Source organism: Brassica oleracea, chromosome C6 (assembly GCF_000695525.1).
Source record: "Brassica oleracea var. oleracea cultivar TO1000 chromosome C6, BOL, whole genome shotgun sequence".
NCBI lineage: Eukaryota > Viridiplantae > Streptophyta > Magnoliopsida > Brassicales > Brassicaceae > Brassica > Brassica oleracea.
The window spans coordinates 4,859,475-4,875,409 of NC_027753.1; the positions used below are offsets into that span (position 1 = coordinate 4,859,475).

Genomic DNA, 15,935 nt, shown 5'->3' on the forward strand with positions numbered 1-15,935 from the left:
TTTCGATCAACGCTTCTCCTGATCTCGTACTCAATTGATTCTCCTTCTTAGCCTTTGATTTTGGATTCCTTTCCTTGGTTAAGGTGATTTTTCATCTTCGGGCTCTACCTCCATCAATAAAGATGATCGATGTTCATGCAGGAATCTCAAAGTTTGGTTTGATTGAAGTCGATTGAAGTTTCTTTGAAGCGTTTGATTTGTCAGATTCGACCCTCGACTGGTCGGAGTTGAGAGCCGTTCGGTTGAACGGATTCTCCTTCGTTTATGTTTCGCCAACGGCGGAGCTCCGTCGTGCCGTCTCTCTGGCACCGGAGGAAGAGATTTGTCTCGCGTCTTGACACGTGGCCATTGATTGCTGGGCAATCGACCACGTGGTGGAAGCTTGAAGCTTTCTTCCCCAACGGTTTTCCTTTTGGGCTTACGGCCCAGAAGTTTTATGTATATCGGCCTGCTGTTTAGGCCTTATGTTTATGTTTTTACTTTCTTGTATTGGGCTTTGCCTTTTATTGGGCCTTGTTCCTTTAACAAATCTCAAGTGACAAAAAAGAAAAGAAAAAAAGAAACAACATACATACTGATTCTGCTAAGGAAACACGCTCATCGAGATGTAGTACTTGCCCATTGAAATTCAGGTCTGAGACTAATATCCGCTTTTTTTTTCTTACTATGATAAATCTTTACATCAATAAACTATATAGTTTAAACATATATTAAAACAGAATTCACAACTTTAATTTATGTGTGATTTTATTTTAAAATTGACCTAATGGACATATTCGTAAAAAATCATATATTTAATCTCTAATCTTATCATTTAAATTTTGGACCTACTAAATTTTTTTATTTAGTTATCAGTAATTGGATTTAAACAATAGATGATTCATTAGATTTATAGATAATATAAATTAAATAGACATAATTTAATGTTGTAATTCTATATCTCCATATATTAATTATTTAAATATTTGTCGATGTTAACTTTTAAAATTATAAAAAAAAATTTAAATAACAAAAATCATATTATCTAACAATGATTAAATTTTACTACCTTAAACCAATGAAAACAAATTTTAAACTATATAGTTTATTTTAAAAATTAAACAAAAACTAAATGTTTAATTATTTACTCGATAATATAATTCTATGAAGCAAAAAGTTTAATTTTTTAAAAAATTTTAAATTTGTGAAATGTTACAATATCTTTGAATATGACAATAAAAATATTTTACTAATCTTTATATATATAGTTACAATTTTAATAATGAAATAATAATCCGAAAATATATATATAGAAGAATATACAAATACATGTGAAAGTTTGAAACTAACTGTTCAATGAAAAAATATACATTAAACTTATTATGTATTAAAAATTAATAAACACATATATATTATAATATATACCAATTTAGAATTAAAAATAAAATATTTATATAAAAATAAATGAAAATAAAAATCTGCGCGGTTGTCCGGGTCAAAATCATGAATATTTTTTATTGGTTGATTGATGATTGTACAAAATGCCTACAGGAAAAACAAGTTTGTAGCTCTTGACAATGGAAAGAAAGCTACCTTTGAATGCCACGTCAAACCTCCTTTTATAGGGTAAGCATATTTGTGTCCTTTTTTATTGTATAACTATTCTCAACAAAAAATCTTGTTACAATTAGTTTCTGTATAGTAAATTTAGGAAATAAAGTCATAGGGGAAAACAAGTATATAAAATTAAAAATGCGCGACTGTCAAAGGTGATGAAAGGGAAAATAATATGATCGTTCTGATTTTTGTGGGTACCAAATAAAAATATGCTTAAACTTCTAACAAAAATATCAATGGTTTTACAGATATGAATATTTTATTTTTAATCTAAATATAATGTACATCTTTGTTATCAAGTTCAAACATATATTTCATTTTAAACTTTAGATTAAGTGTTATTCATATATTTTCAAAGAAGATCATTTTATTTCTTTATTAATTTATCATTTTTTACTTTAAAAACTACAAATTTGACTATTTTAAATATTTTCTTAGATTTTGTGTCCACAACTTTTATACAAATAGTTTCTCTCATATCTGTGGATAGTTTTTAATAAATAATCTAGGACATACTAAAACAAAATTTCAATATTATATAATATATACACATAATAATTTGTGAAAGAGAGCACTTCAGTTTAAAAGGTTTTAGATCTTTCACCATAGCAAAACCAAAACCATCGCCATGACTAAAACTTCTGGTATTTTAACAACTTTCTCGTTCGACGCATACACAAATTAAAGACAACACCTAGAGACCTGAATTTTCGGAAACCAGACTCACCAACAATCATTTGTAGTGATTTTACAATGATCACTACTTTCACAATAGGATGCCACAAAATCAAAAGCTTCCCTAATTCTGGAAAACATCCACAAAGGAAGTTTTAATAAATTTCTCCGGCTAATGATACTTCACATGAATTTCTAAGAGACTCCCAAAATTGGGTTAATAAATTTCTCGTGCTTAATAGTTAAGAAACTCTACTCGTCCTAAAGTTAACGAACTTGCTTTAATTTGACATATGATACGTACATCGAAGAACTTCAAAGCCATGGATAGAGCTTGAAACGGGCAATATCTATTGCATATTCATCTCAAACTCAAACAACATGAAACCCCTCAAAGGAGCTTCATCCGCGCTTCTTCTGGGACGCCTTTCTGTGTCGGGAACTAGAAAGGTAATATAGAGGTTTTCTTTCTTATCTTATTATATTTAATAGAACAAGTTTATAAGTTTGACTCACTCAAGATTCTAATTTATGGTGCAGACGATGAACATAACTTCAGAGTTCAACAATGTCATCATTACTATACTCGAGAACTCTGGTAACCTATTAATTATTGTCTATTCAATTTGTAAATTAATGAAGTGATACGAGCCAAATATTTTGCCTTCCATCCTCTGAGGCATCTTATATAAATAGAGACTAATGAGCAAAACCTAATCATAGTTACTAGACAATACCACAGCAAAACCAGTTTTTTCTTAAAAATTATGCACTTGTATTTAAAATATGACCTTACTATTTTAGATGTTCAAATTCATGGGCGCGAAAAAGAGTCTTTATCAATGAGCTCGCGGGTAGATGTTGGTGTCCCAAAAACTGAGGTTAATTCTTTATTAACATTCTTTTTTTTCTTCTTCTAATTATAGTGGTGACTGACTAATAAAGATAGAAACATACATCTTTGTTTTCTTTCAGGTTGAAATGATTGTCACGCTCTCAGCCGCTGGTCAGAAGATGATTATTCGCTACGAGGTTGACGAATCGCAGATACCAGTGAAGCCGTACTTTGTCTATTTGCTCATGGTCCCTTTCCTCGACTTCATCGTGATAATTATTATGTTGAAAGTGTTGCCGCGGCAACGTAGGTAACTGACAACATAAGTGTAAGAAAATCACTCTCTAAAATAAGTTATCGGACTCACCAGAGTGTTACTACTGTGGTGTTTTAATATGGAAAATTGTCAAATTTATCAAATACTGAGAACAGAGCTTTTGGTATTATTCGATAAGTTAAAAATAAAAAAAAATCAGCGAAGTTTTATGATTCTTTATTTAAAAATATTAACTTTGTATTAAGTTTGAAAATAAATAAAGAAAAGACACATACGGAGGGATAGATAATATTTTTGTCCACACAAAAGAATTGAAGAGAGGAAAGAAGAATTATCGACGAATAAGTTCGAGGATACACATGTATTGGGATTTGGGAATAATTGATCTGGAGATTATCCAGGTTTAGTTTTTAAAATTAATGAGACATTTAATTAAATCAAAAATAAAGAAAATTCATGTTACCGATCCTTATAAATTATAATATAGAATTTTGGCAACCGATTACTACGTGTCACCAAACCATGCATTTGTAAAAAAAAAAATTTCTTCTCTCTCGTTTTCTCATTCTCTCCGTATTCCCTTCCTTTCACCGTCTCCAGACCAGCCTCCGCTTCCCTCCTACCTCCTTCCATCTCCTTCAATCTCCACTCGATCTCCGCTTCCATCTCCATCTCCGCCGCCGCGTCTTGCTTCATCCGTAACGTCGCGGTTACTGACGACTTCTCCGTCAAAGAAGACAGCATCTTCGCTGATGACGACGCCCCTCCCCCAATCCTTCTTTTCTGATCTCAAGCTCTTCGTCGGTAACCTTCCCTTCAACGTTGACAGTGTTCAGGTCGCTCAGCTCTTCGAGAGAAAGTGCGGAAACGTCGAGATGGTTGAGGTATGACTTAAATTGAGTTATGGGTTTTTGAGAAATGAGATAAAAATTGAATCGTTTGTGTTGTTGTTGTTGTTTGAGATTGATTTTACTGATTGTTCGTTGTGTTGTCTTTGTTAGGTAATCTATGACAAGGTGACAGGGAGAAGCAGAAGTTTTGGGGCTCGAGAGTTTGTTTGGGGAGCAAGGGAAGGTTGTTGAGGCTAGAGTCATCTTCGACAGAGACAGTGGTAGGTCGAAAGGTTTTGGGTTTGTGACGTACAACTCTGCTCAAGAGGCCCAAAATGCCATCAGAACCTTGGATGGTGCTGTAAGTATCTTTCCTTTTCTGACACAGTGGGATAAATGGAACTGCTCTTGTCTGGGCAGGTAACGTTCTTGTTGTTCCCATGTTGTCTCTTTTTGCGCTTCGGAACCGATCTGTCTTGATGTGATTTGACTTAGTGGTATCCGAACTCTGTTTGTGAGATTCTAGTTTCGCTGGACAAGGCTTGTTAGAAAGTCTCTGTCTTTTTTGTTTTTCCAGAAACTAAGGCTAGATCTGGAAGGGAACTAAACAGTCGCTATAGAAGGATATAGAATATAAAGATATTGTGTCACGTTACATTCCAACTTCGGTACACTGCATAGCGGCTAGGTTTTGGCGATCCCAAGAACGATCCTAGATCTGGCAAGCTCTTCCTCAGAGAAGGTAACCGAAACTAATTTTTTTGCTAACTGATGTGGAGAAAGTTTAATTTCCTAAACATTCTAAATTGCAATTACAACTATGTTCTATAGCATTTAAGGTATCAATCTAACCTAGGCAGTTCAGTACAAAAAGAATGCAGGTTCATGATTAATCTAAGTCAAATAGATAAGTTTTTGAAGCAACCAAATTAAATCAAACAAAGTGAACTCAATTCCAATCGATAATTAAGCAAACAACCAATATTTGATCAAAGTTATAAAGTAGAATCATGGGGTGTGGCCATTGAATAGATGATCTAATGCTAATCAAACTTTCAAAATGCATGATAATCTTTAGGTCGAGGAACACACAAGTAGACTAACCCACACCCATGTTCTTAATCCCTACACTAATCATGTAACTAAACATCAATTTCTGTTGGCTAATCACAATCAAACATGCATTAATCACTAGTCCATTCAACCACAAATCATCTTAAGCATCAATTACCATTGCCCTAACATGCTAAGCACTTGAATTAATTTTTTTAAACATTTTATTGAACACCTTCCGATCATGAAACAACCTATGATCTAGATTTATGATTTTTCAACCTTAATCTAACGTAAAACAATCAATCAAGTAAGAACTATATAGATTAAGTATTAAGAATCCTATTTCATCAATAAATCATCCTAATGTACATAACCCATGAGTCTGATGATATGCTCAAATTTACCCTAAGAGCAACTCTGCAGTTTTAGAGGTTAGTTGTTATAGTTATGAATCAAATCCACATGGACTAAGATCACATAGTAGTCTTTCGGTGTTTAGATTAAGCTAAACAATAAATAATGTAATGCAGTAAAAAGAATGTAAAACAGTTCTAAAATTCAGATGAGGAAAACGCTAGACTTAGGAGTTTGGCTGAACATAGATCCACACCAAAAATGTGGATCAAGAACCTGTTATTCCTAAATCCACCGCAAGTAAGAAATCCTTTACAACTCCTAATTTTCCATTTACAATCCTTTACAATCCCACTCATAAACATTGTTGCCATTACACTTTCTCAAAAATCGGTTTTACCCTTTCTACTTCACAGCACGAAGACATTAGAAAGGATAAATTTGACAATTTTCCTTATTAAAAGACCACAGAAACACTGATAAGTTCCAATAACTTATTTTAGAAAAAGGGATTTTCTTACACTTTTTTGTCAAGATTTTCTTACACTTATGTTGTCAGTTACCTACGTTGCCGCGGCAATACTTTCAATATAATAATTATCACGATGAAGTCGAGGAAAGGGACCATGAGCAAATAGACAAAGTACGGCTTCACTGGTATCTGCGATTTGTCAACCTCGTAGCGGATAATGATCTTCTGACCAGCGGCTGAGAGCGTGACAATCATTTCAACCTGAAAGAAAACAAAGATATATTTTTTTTATCTTTATTAGTCAGTCACCACTATAAGTAGAAGGAAAAAAAAAGAATGTTAATAAAGAATTAACCTCAGTTTTTGGGCCAACATCTACCCGCGAGCTCATTGATAAGGACTCTTTTTTGCGCCGATGAATTTGAACATCTAAAATAGTAAGGTCATATTTTAAATACATGTGCATAACTTTATTAAAAAAGTTGATACAATCACTGGGCTTTCAAGGCGCCAAGGGTTTATTATATGGTTTTGTTGTGGTAGTGTCTAGTAACTATGATTAGGTTTTGCTCATGAGTCTCTGTTTATATAAGATGCATCAGATGATGGAAGACAAAATTTTGGCTCCTATCACTTCATTAATTTACAAATTTGAATAGAAAATAATTAATAGGTTACCAGAGTTCTCGAGTATAGTAATGATGACATTGTTGAACTCTGAAGTTATGTTCATCGTCTGCACCATAAATTAGAATCTTGAGTGAGTCAAACTTATAAACTTGTTCTATTAAATATAATAAGATAAGAAAGAAAACCTCTATATTACCTTTCTAGTTCCCGACACAGAAAGGCGTCCCAGAAGAAGCGCGGATGAAGCTCCTTTGAGGGGTTTCATGTTGTTTAAGTTTGAGAAGAATATGCAATAGATATTGCCCGTTTGAAGCTCTATCCATGGCTTTGAAGTTCTTCAATGTATGTATCATATGTCAAATTAAAGCAAGTTCGTTAACTTTAGGATGAATGGAGTTTCTTAACTATTAAGCACGAGAAATTTATTAACCTAATTTTGGGAGTCTGTTAGAGATTCATGTAGAGTATCATTAGCAGGACAAATTTATTAAAACTTTCTTTATGGATGTTTTTCGAAATTAGGGAAGCATTTGATTTTGTGGCGTCCTATTGTGAAAGTAGTGATCATTGCAAAATCACTGCAAATGATTATTGGTGAAGTCTGGTTTCCGGGAAATCAGGTCTCTAGGTGTTGTCTCTTGTGTATGCGTCGAGCTAGAAAGTTGTTAAAAATATACCATAAGTTTCAAGTCATGGCGATGATCGTTCATAATTTTTTTGGTTTTGTTATGGTTAAAGATTTAAAACCTTTTAAACTGAAGTGGGACAATTCATCTCTGTTGAAAGTTTTTAGCAAATAATCTAGGACATACTATAACAAAACTCAATATTATATAATATATACACATAATAATTTGTGAAAGAGTGAAACTATTTATATCAAAGTAGTGGACACAAAATCCAATAAGTATTTAAAATAGTCAAATTTTGTAGTTTCTAAAGTAATAAATAATAAAGAAATAAAGAAATAAAATCTGATCTTCTTAGAAAATATATAAATAACACTCATTCTAAAGTTTAAAATGAAATATATATTTTATCTTGATAACAAAGATGTAAATTATATTTATATTAAAAATAAATGAAAACCCGTTAATATTTTTATTAGAATTTTTTTGAATTACCCTACTTTCGAAAACAAAAGAGAGAGTGATACTTTTCCAGAGGAAAATTGTTAAAATAGTTCATCTTCTTTTGAAATTACCATTTAATCTTTTTTCAGTAAAAATTTCATTATAAGTTTCACAAAAATTAAAAAAGAAATTAAAGACATCACTTTGCCTATAATATTCATTAATAAAACCATTGATAGTTTTGTTAGATGTTTTTAACCATATTTTTATTTGTACCAAAGAAATCAGAACGATTCTTATTCTTTTCCCTTTCATCAACTTTGACAGTCATGCGTTTTTAATTTTATATACTTGTTTTCCCCTCTGATTTTATTTCTTAAATTTACTATACAGAAACTATTTGTAACAAGATTTTTTGTTGAGTATATACATTAAAAGAGGACACAAATATGCTTACCCTATAAAAGGAGGTTTCACGTGGCATTCAAATGTAGCTTTCTTTCCATTGTCAAGAGCTACAAACTTGTTTTTCCTGTTGCATTTGTACAATCATCAATCAACCATATACTGACTAATGGTATCCGTATATATGCAGACTAATGCTATCCGTTACAGATCGATGTGAAGATTTATCATAGTAAGAAAAAAAAAAGCAGATATTAGTCCCCAAACCTGAATTTCAATGGATAAGTACTACATCTTCTCGATGAGAGCGTTTCCTTGACAGAATCATTATGTGTGCTATTTCTATGTAGCGTTGTATAGAAATTTTGAGCACCTAATAGAAAGAAATACACGTTAACAATATAGAGAATACATAATATATATATATATACATATATATATATATATATATATATATATATATATATCAAAATAATAAAATGAAATAAGAGTATGTTTAACCCTAGTTTCTTAGCTCAGCTTTAAGATTAAAAATAATTAAAATAATGAAAAGTTAGGAAACAGGAAAGAGAACGGTCTTTAAACAAGCGCTTTAAGAAATGGTTGCCAAATTCACACATGTGTGTGTCAACCATTTATTGGTTTTTTTTGTAAAGAAAAATAAAAAGTAAATACATTATCATAATACTAATATTTTTTTTTTGAGAATCCTGCACGGGATGATGAACAATGCTCTAAGTTTGACTAATATTTACCTTTTGAATATTTCATTGTGACGCCTATTCGTAGACGTGATGCGAAAACGGTCTCCACTGGAACATTTTGCCACATAACCATAAGGGGTGGAACGAGAACTTTGACAAAAATCTATGAAACAAAAAATAAAACAAGAGAAATTACATCCAGTAACTAAGAAAAAGTCAAAATTCACAAACTGACCAAATTTTTATTCTCTTTTCCATTTTCTCTTCCTATCTATCTCTACCTTTTTTCTTAAAAACTAATTTTCTTTTTTTTTTTGTTATTTCACAAATAACCCCATAAAACAATCTCTTGAAAGTATAACACGCACAACACGATAATAAGTCCCCCAAAATTTCCCAAACATGGATTGAGACTTCGCTCTTGAAATTTAATATAAAGAACCATCTCCGTTTTTCTTAAACTATCAACATAGTTATTCACAGATAGCAGAAAGAATGAGAGACTAGTTGGTTGGGAAAAATGAAAAGCGTATGTGTTACCTCATCAAAATTTTGCGGCTCAATAGTTGACACCACCTTCACAGTGGCTATGCCAGGCCTCTTTGCCTTTATAATGCCATAAGGCGACACAGATACAATGCTTGTATCTGAGGTAAGCCACTTGTAGTCACTCGATGCTTTTGCACAGCCTAAGTCAAACAAGACAAATATTAGAAGATTTAGGGTTTCCTTTAAGTAAGAAAGAAGAATCCTAGCTAGAGTTTTCAAATTTGGGGGAAAGAAGATCAAGAGAGAGAAAACTTGTAATTAGCTGACCTCCTGTCACAATCAGCTGCATCTCCTGACAAGAAGGAGTCCAAGGGAGTAGAATCTGAGGTGTGTCATCTTCAATATTGTTGGACGTGAATTGCACTTGCTCACACTCACAAACCCTGGGCAGATCCTGCCAGAAAATAAACAAGTCAGGGGAACTGATAAGACAAAAGAAAAATTGTTGTCAAGAATGAACATGTCTAACACTTGATGATGAAGTTACTCCTAAAAGAGTGAGGAACAGGAGGAAAATGAAAATCCCTAGACGGACCATCTCTGTTACTACGTCAACAGCGCAGACAAAAAGAAAGAAAGGGAAAATAAATATAGAAAAATATATATTCATTTTCCCAATATCAATCATAGAAACATATATAACACATAATAATAATATTTGACAAAGCAGAAAAAGAAAAAAAAAATACATAATGAATTGAGTATTGAATGGGGGGAGATCCTAGAATATCAATCATATAAATATTTGACATATATAGTACATAATAATAATATTTGACAAAGCAGAAAAAGAAAACAATATTTCTCATATCTTATATCCTTCCTACTAGTATTTGAATAGTGAATGGGGGAAGACCGAATTATTATTTTTGATTCAAAAATCCGACTCACACCCTCCAAATCAAAAATTTTATACCTGCATGCTCCTTGCCAAAACTTAAGGGGAACCCTCCAGACCCGTAAATAATATTAATTATATTAAAATAATTATTTTAATTATATATTAATTGAAATTTTGAAAATAAAATAATATATTTATAACTATTTAACATAAATAATTATTCTAGGATATTTTTAAAAATAAAATATCCTAGAATATCAGTCACAGAAATATTTGACATATATATATAGTACATAATAATAATATTTGACAAAGCAGAAAAAGAAAACAATATTTCTCAGATCTTATGGTGAACCATCCTTATTAGTAGTGATGGTTCACGGATCAATCCGCCCCACGGCAGACCGAATTATTTTTTTGATTCGAAATTCCGACCCACACAATCTAAAAATCAAAAATATTATATCTGCATCCGCCTCGCCAAAACCTAAGGAGAACCCTTTGGACCCGCAGATAATATTAATTATATTAAAAATAATTATTTAGTTATATATTTATATATTTATTAAAATTTTAAAAATAAAATTAAATAATATATTTATAATTAAAATTAAATAAATATGCGTAATATCTTATATATTTTTACGAAAAATATTTTCTTTATAAAAATTCTTTAAAAAAATATATTAATTATAGAAAAATATATGACATATATAGTACATCTCTATAATATTATTTGAGAAGTCAGTTTCTTATGTGTCGTGCTCACCTTAACTCTCACGATAGTTGATTACACTGATACCCTAAATGAATTAAAATATTACATTTAAATACTATTATTGAATTTTTTTTTTATATTTTTCCTTTTTAAAATTTTCCAAATAACATATATAATAAAAAAGGAAACATTTATAAAGGTTTAAGAACAAATTTAAAAACGAAAATATATGTATATAAAATATGATTTCATTAAAAAGGAAAGTTCACAACATAGAAATATTCCATTTAAAAGATATTTTTCAATAACATAAAATAAACTTTTGAAAAAATAAAATATTTCTTTATATCTATATTTTCTTAGATGAAAATATATATTTTCATATAATGTGATTTCAAAAAACAACATACACACACATAGTCTTGATATTAGAAAAAGTAATATTATTTATTTTAAAACATAATTTTAAACAATAGAAAAATATATATTTTCAAATTAATAGAAATAATTATTATATATCTATCTATTTTCTTAGATGATTACATAAAATAATTAAGTAACATAAACTGATATATGTTTAATTGACAAAAAAATAGTTTATAATTAGTACTTTTGAAATGTTTTATTTATTTTTCACATATTTAGTTGACTAAAATATCTTTCAATTTCAGCAAAACAAATCTATGAATTATATTTTACTTATATAATATGATTTTTAAAATAAAATCACACAATTTTGTTTTAAAATGCTTATTTTTAGGAGATATTAAAAAAAGAATTAACAATAAATATCTTTTGATCAAATAATTACAAAATATTTTAAAATAACACAACACTATATACTTTAACAAGGTAGATATATTATATTTTATCATTATTAAAATTATTTTTTTTTCATAATATTAAATTTGCTTTTAAATTTTATGCTTTTATGTTTGTGGAACTTAATATGACTATAATTAAATTACCAAAGCAAATCTAAATTCCCACTTTTAGATTATTTAAAATTAATTTCAGTTTGCCGTTTAATAAATCTAAGGCATAAAATTATTTAGAATTTATAAATATTTTAATTATTTTAAATATTAATATGTGTTCATGAGCTTCCAAATATATTAGTTACTTATGTGTATAACTTCATATTGATCATTGCTTTATTTTCTCATATTTTTTTAAAAAAGAAATCAACATATAACTTGATAAATATTATGAAACTACATGCACATTTAAATGATTCATAAAATTAATTTGATTTTACTTAATTATAATAAAAAAATAATTATGCTTCAATTTAAATTTTAAAAATATATTTAATTCAATATACTCACAATATGGATGACTCGACTAATCCAACTTACAAAATCATAGATTTAACTACAATAAGAACATATATATATATATATATATATATAATTTTATAATAATAATTTATTTTATAAATGTAAATTATAGGATGTCTCAAAACATATTAACAAATGAAAATAGAAATTTAACCAACTATTATAATTTAGTTCTTTTGTAAAATTTATATATATGCTTGAGACTGTAGAATATTATCGTTATATTAATTTACGTAATTTGGAAACAAACACTTTAGTTTATTTTTCATTCTAAGCAAAATATATCTTAAGTTATACATAATCTTCCTTAAATATATTTAGATATCTAAGACAACAACCAACGTAAATGCAAATAAGAAAAATCACAATTTTAATATATTTAAAATAAAAAAATAATTATAGTTGAATTTAGAGAAATTTATGCAATCTAATACACCCAAATGATAACTAAATCGACTGTAAAAAATAACAAAACCGAATTGTTATAACATATTTAAAATCATATGTCTAATTAAAGTAATATAATATTATTAATATAAATTATGCATACAAATTATAAATTAATTTAAAATTAAAAATAAATAACAATCAATTATTATAGTATATTTAATTTATAAATATTTATATCCGTGCATGAGCGTGGGAAAATTACCAAGTAATAATAATATTTGACAAAGCAGAAAAAGAAAAAAATATTTTTCAGATCTTATGGTGAATCATCCTTTCTACTAGTGCTGGTTCGCGGATCAATCAGCCCCGCAGCAGACCAAATTCTTTTTGATTCAAAAATCCAACTCACACAACTTGCAAATCAAAAATTTTATACCTGCATCCGCCTTGCCAAAACTTAAGGGGAACCCTCCAGACCTGTAGATAATATTAATTATATTAAATTAATTATTTTCATTAAATATTAATTAAAATATTAAAAATAAAATAATATATTTATATCTAATTGACATAAATAATTATTCTAGGATATTTTTAAAAATAAAATATCATAGAATATCAATCATAGAAATATTTGACATATATAGTACATAATAATAATACTTGACAAAGCAGAAAAATAAAAAAATATTTCTCAGATCTTATGGTGAATCATCCTTCCTACTAGTGATGGTTCACGTATCAATCCGCCCCAAGGCAGGCCGAATTATTTTTTTGATTCGAAAATCTGACCCACACAGTCTGCAAATCAAAAATATTATATTCGCATCCGCTTCGCCAAAACCTAAGGAGAACTTCGGACCCGCATATAATATTAATTATATTAAAAATAATTATTTAGTTATACATTAATTAAAATTTTAAAAATAAAATTATATAATATATTTATAATTAAAATTATATAAATATGGGTAATATCTTATATATTTTTACGAAAAATATTTTCTTTAAAAAAAATAAATCAATTATAGAAAAATATATGACATATATAGTACATAATAATAATATTTGACAAAGCAGAAAAAGAAAAAAAAAATTTCAGATCTTATGGTGAATCATCCTTTCTATTAGTGTTAGTTCCCGGATCAATCAGCCCCGCAGCAGACCAAATTATTTTTGATTCAAAAATCCGAATCACACAACCTGCAAATCAAAAATTTTATACCTGCATCCGCCTTGCCAAAACTTAAGGAGAACCCTCCAGACCCGCAGATAATATTAATTATATTAAAATAATTATTTTAATTAAATATCAATTAAAGTTTTAAAAATAAAATAATATATTTATATCTATTTGACATAAATAATTATTCTAGGATATTTTGCAAAAATAAAATATCCTAGAATATCAATCATAGATATATTTGACATATATAGTACATAATAATAATATTTGACAAAGCAGAAAAATAAAAAATGTATTTCTTAGATCTTATGGTGAATCATTCTTCCTACTAGTGATGGTTCACGGATCAATCTGCCCCACGGCAGACCGAATTATTTTTTGATTCGAAAATCCGACCCACACAATCCGCAAATAAAAAATTTTATATCCGCATCCGCCTTGGCAAAACCTAAGGAGAATCCACTGGACCCGCAGATAATATTAATTATATTAAAAATAATTATTTAATTATATATTAATTAAAATTTAAAAATAAAATTAAATAATATATTTATAATTAAAATTATATAAATATGGGTAATATCTTATATATTTTTAAGAAAAATATTTTCCTTATAAAAAATATTTTAAAAAAATATATCAATTATAGAAAAATATTTGACATATATAGTTCTTAATAATAATATTTGACAAAGGAGAAAAAGAAAAAAATATTTTACAGATCTTATGGTGTATCATCCTTTCTACTAGTGCTGGTTAGCGGATCAATCAGCCCCGATGCAGACCAAATTATTTTTGATTCAAAAATCCGACTCACACAACCTGCAAATCAAAAATTTTATATCTTCATCTTCCTTGCCAAAACTTAAGGGAATCCTTCCAGACCCGCAGATGATATTAATTATATTAAAATAATTATTTTAATTACATATTAATTAAAATTTTGAAAATAAATTAAATTATATATTTATAATTAAAATTATATAAATATTTGTAATATCTTATATATTTTTGAGAAAAATATTTTCTTTATAAAAAATTCTTTTGAAAAAATATATCAAGTATAGAAAAATATTTGACATATATAGTACATAATAATAATATTTGACAAAGCAGAAAAATAAAAAAAAATATTTTTCAGATCTTATGGTGAATCATCCTCTATACTAGTGTTGGTTCGCGGATCAATCAGCCCTGCAGCAGGCCGAATTATTTTTTTGATTCAAAAATTCGACTCACACACCCTGCAAATCAAAATTGTTATACCCGTATCCGCCTTGCCAAAACTTAAGGGGAACCCTCTAGACCCGCGAATAATATTAATTGTATTAAAATAGTTATTTTAATTATATATCCATTAAATTTTTAAAAAATAAAATAATATATTTATAACTAAAATTATATTAATATTTGTATTATATTATATATTTTTACGAAAAAAATTCTTTTTAAAAAGAGTTTTGCTGGTTGACAGTTATCCGCAACTTATATTCTTTGACTGACCTGCACCCGTTCCGCTTAAAATAATCTCAACCCCACCCGCAGTTCAAAAAAATTTAATCCGTCGTTCCACACCCGCTCTGTGGCGAGCCCGCATATTTTGATTAAAATTCCTAGCTCTACTTCCTACTGAAGTTAACATGCATGTTTAGTTGTTTTTTTTCTGACTTAATTTATATTTAGTTGCAAGAGAATAAAAAAGATATGATAAGATGAATGGTCATACTATTTAATTTTATAAGGAGAGGTTTCTCCCAGACACTTTTCTCTAGAAAGGTTAATACCTTTCTGAACCTGTCACCGTCCGTTCTATTACCCGCTTACTTTCCCTCTTTTGGCTATTTATCCAGCAGGTTTTCTGCGACAATTCAAATTATTCCCTTGTTGGGAAGTGCCCACTGGTTAATAACAAACTCTGCCCTAAGAACCACAGGGTTCTTCCCCCGACTTTGGTCAGAGGGACCGTTTTCACCGCTGTTCTTGCTCTGGTAGTGCTTCTAGATG

The 15,935-nt window shown here is 29.0% G+C and overlaps 1 protein-coding gene and 1 pseudogene across 1 annotated transcript; one reads left to right on the forward strand and one right to left on the reverse strand.

The window, feature by feature from the left end:
- The first annotated feature begins 2,652 nt into the window (after positions 1–2,652).
- LOC106297278 lies at positions 2,653–4,651 on the forward strand (annotated as a pseudogene).
- Positions 4,652–6,182: 1,531 nt separating this feature from the next.
- LOC106297279 (nuclear pore complex protein GP210-like) lies at positions 6,183–9,994 on the reverse strand. Its single transcript, XM_013733555.1, has 10 exons — positions 9,926–9,994; positions 9,724–9,850; positions 9,448–9,596; positions 8,959–9,070; positions 8,471–8,576; positions 8,256–8,330; positions 6,922–7,060; positions 6,774–6,831; positions 6,451–6,524; positions 6,183–6,356 (listed from the first exon to the last, which is right to left on the reverse strand). Exons 1-10 carry the CDS (start codon positions 9,992–9,994, stop codon positions 6,183–6,185), a joined length of 1,083 nt encoding a protein of 360 aa, XP_013589009.1.
- Between the last annotated feature and the right edge of the window lie 5,941 nt (positions 9,995–15,935).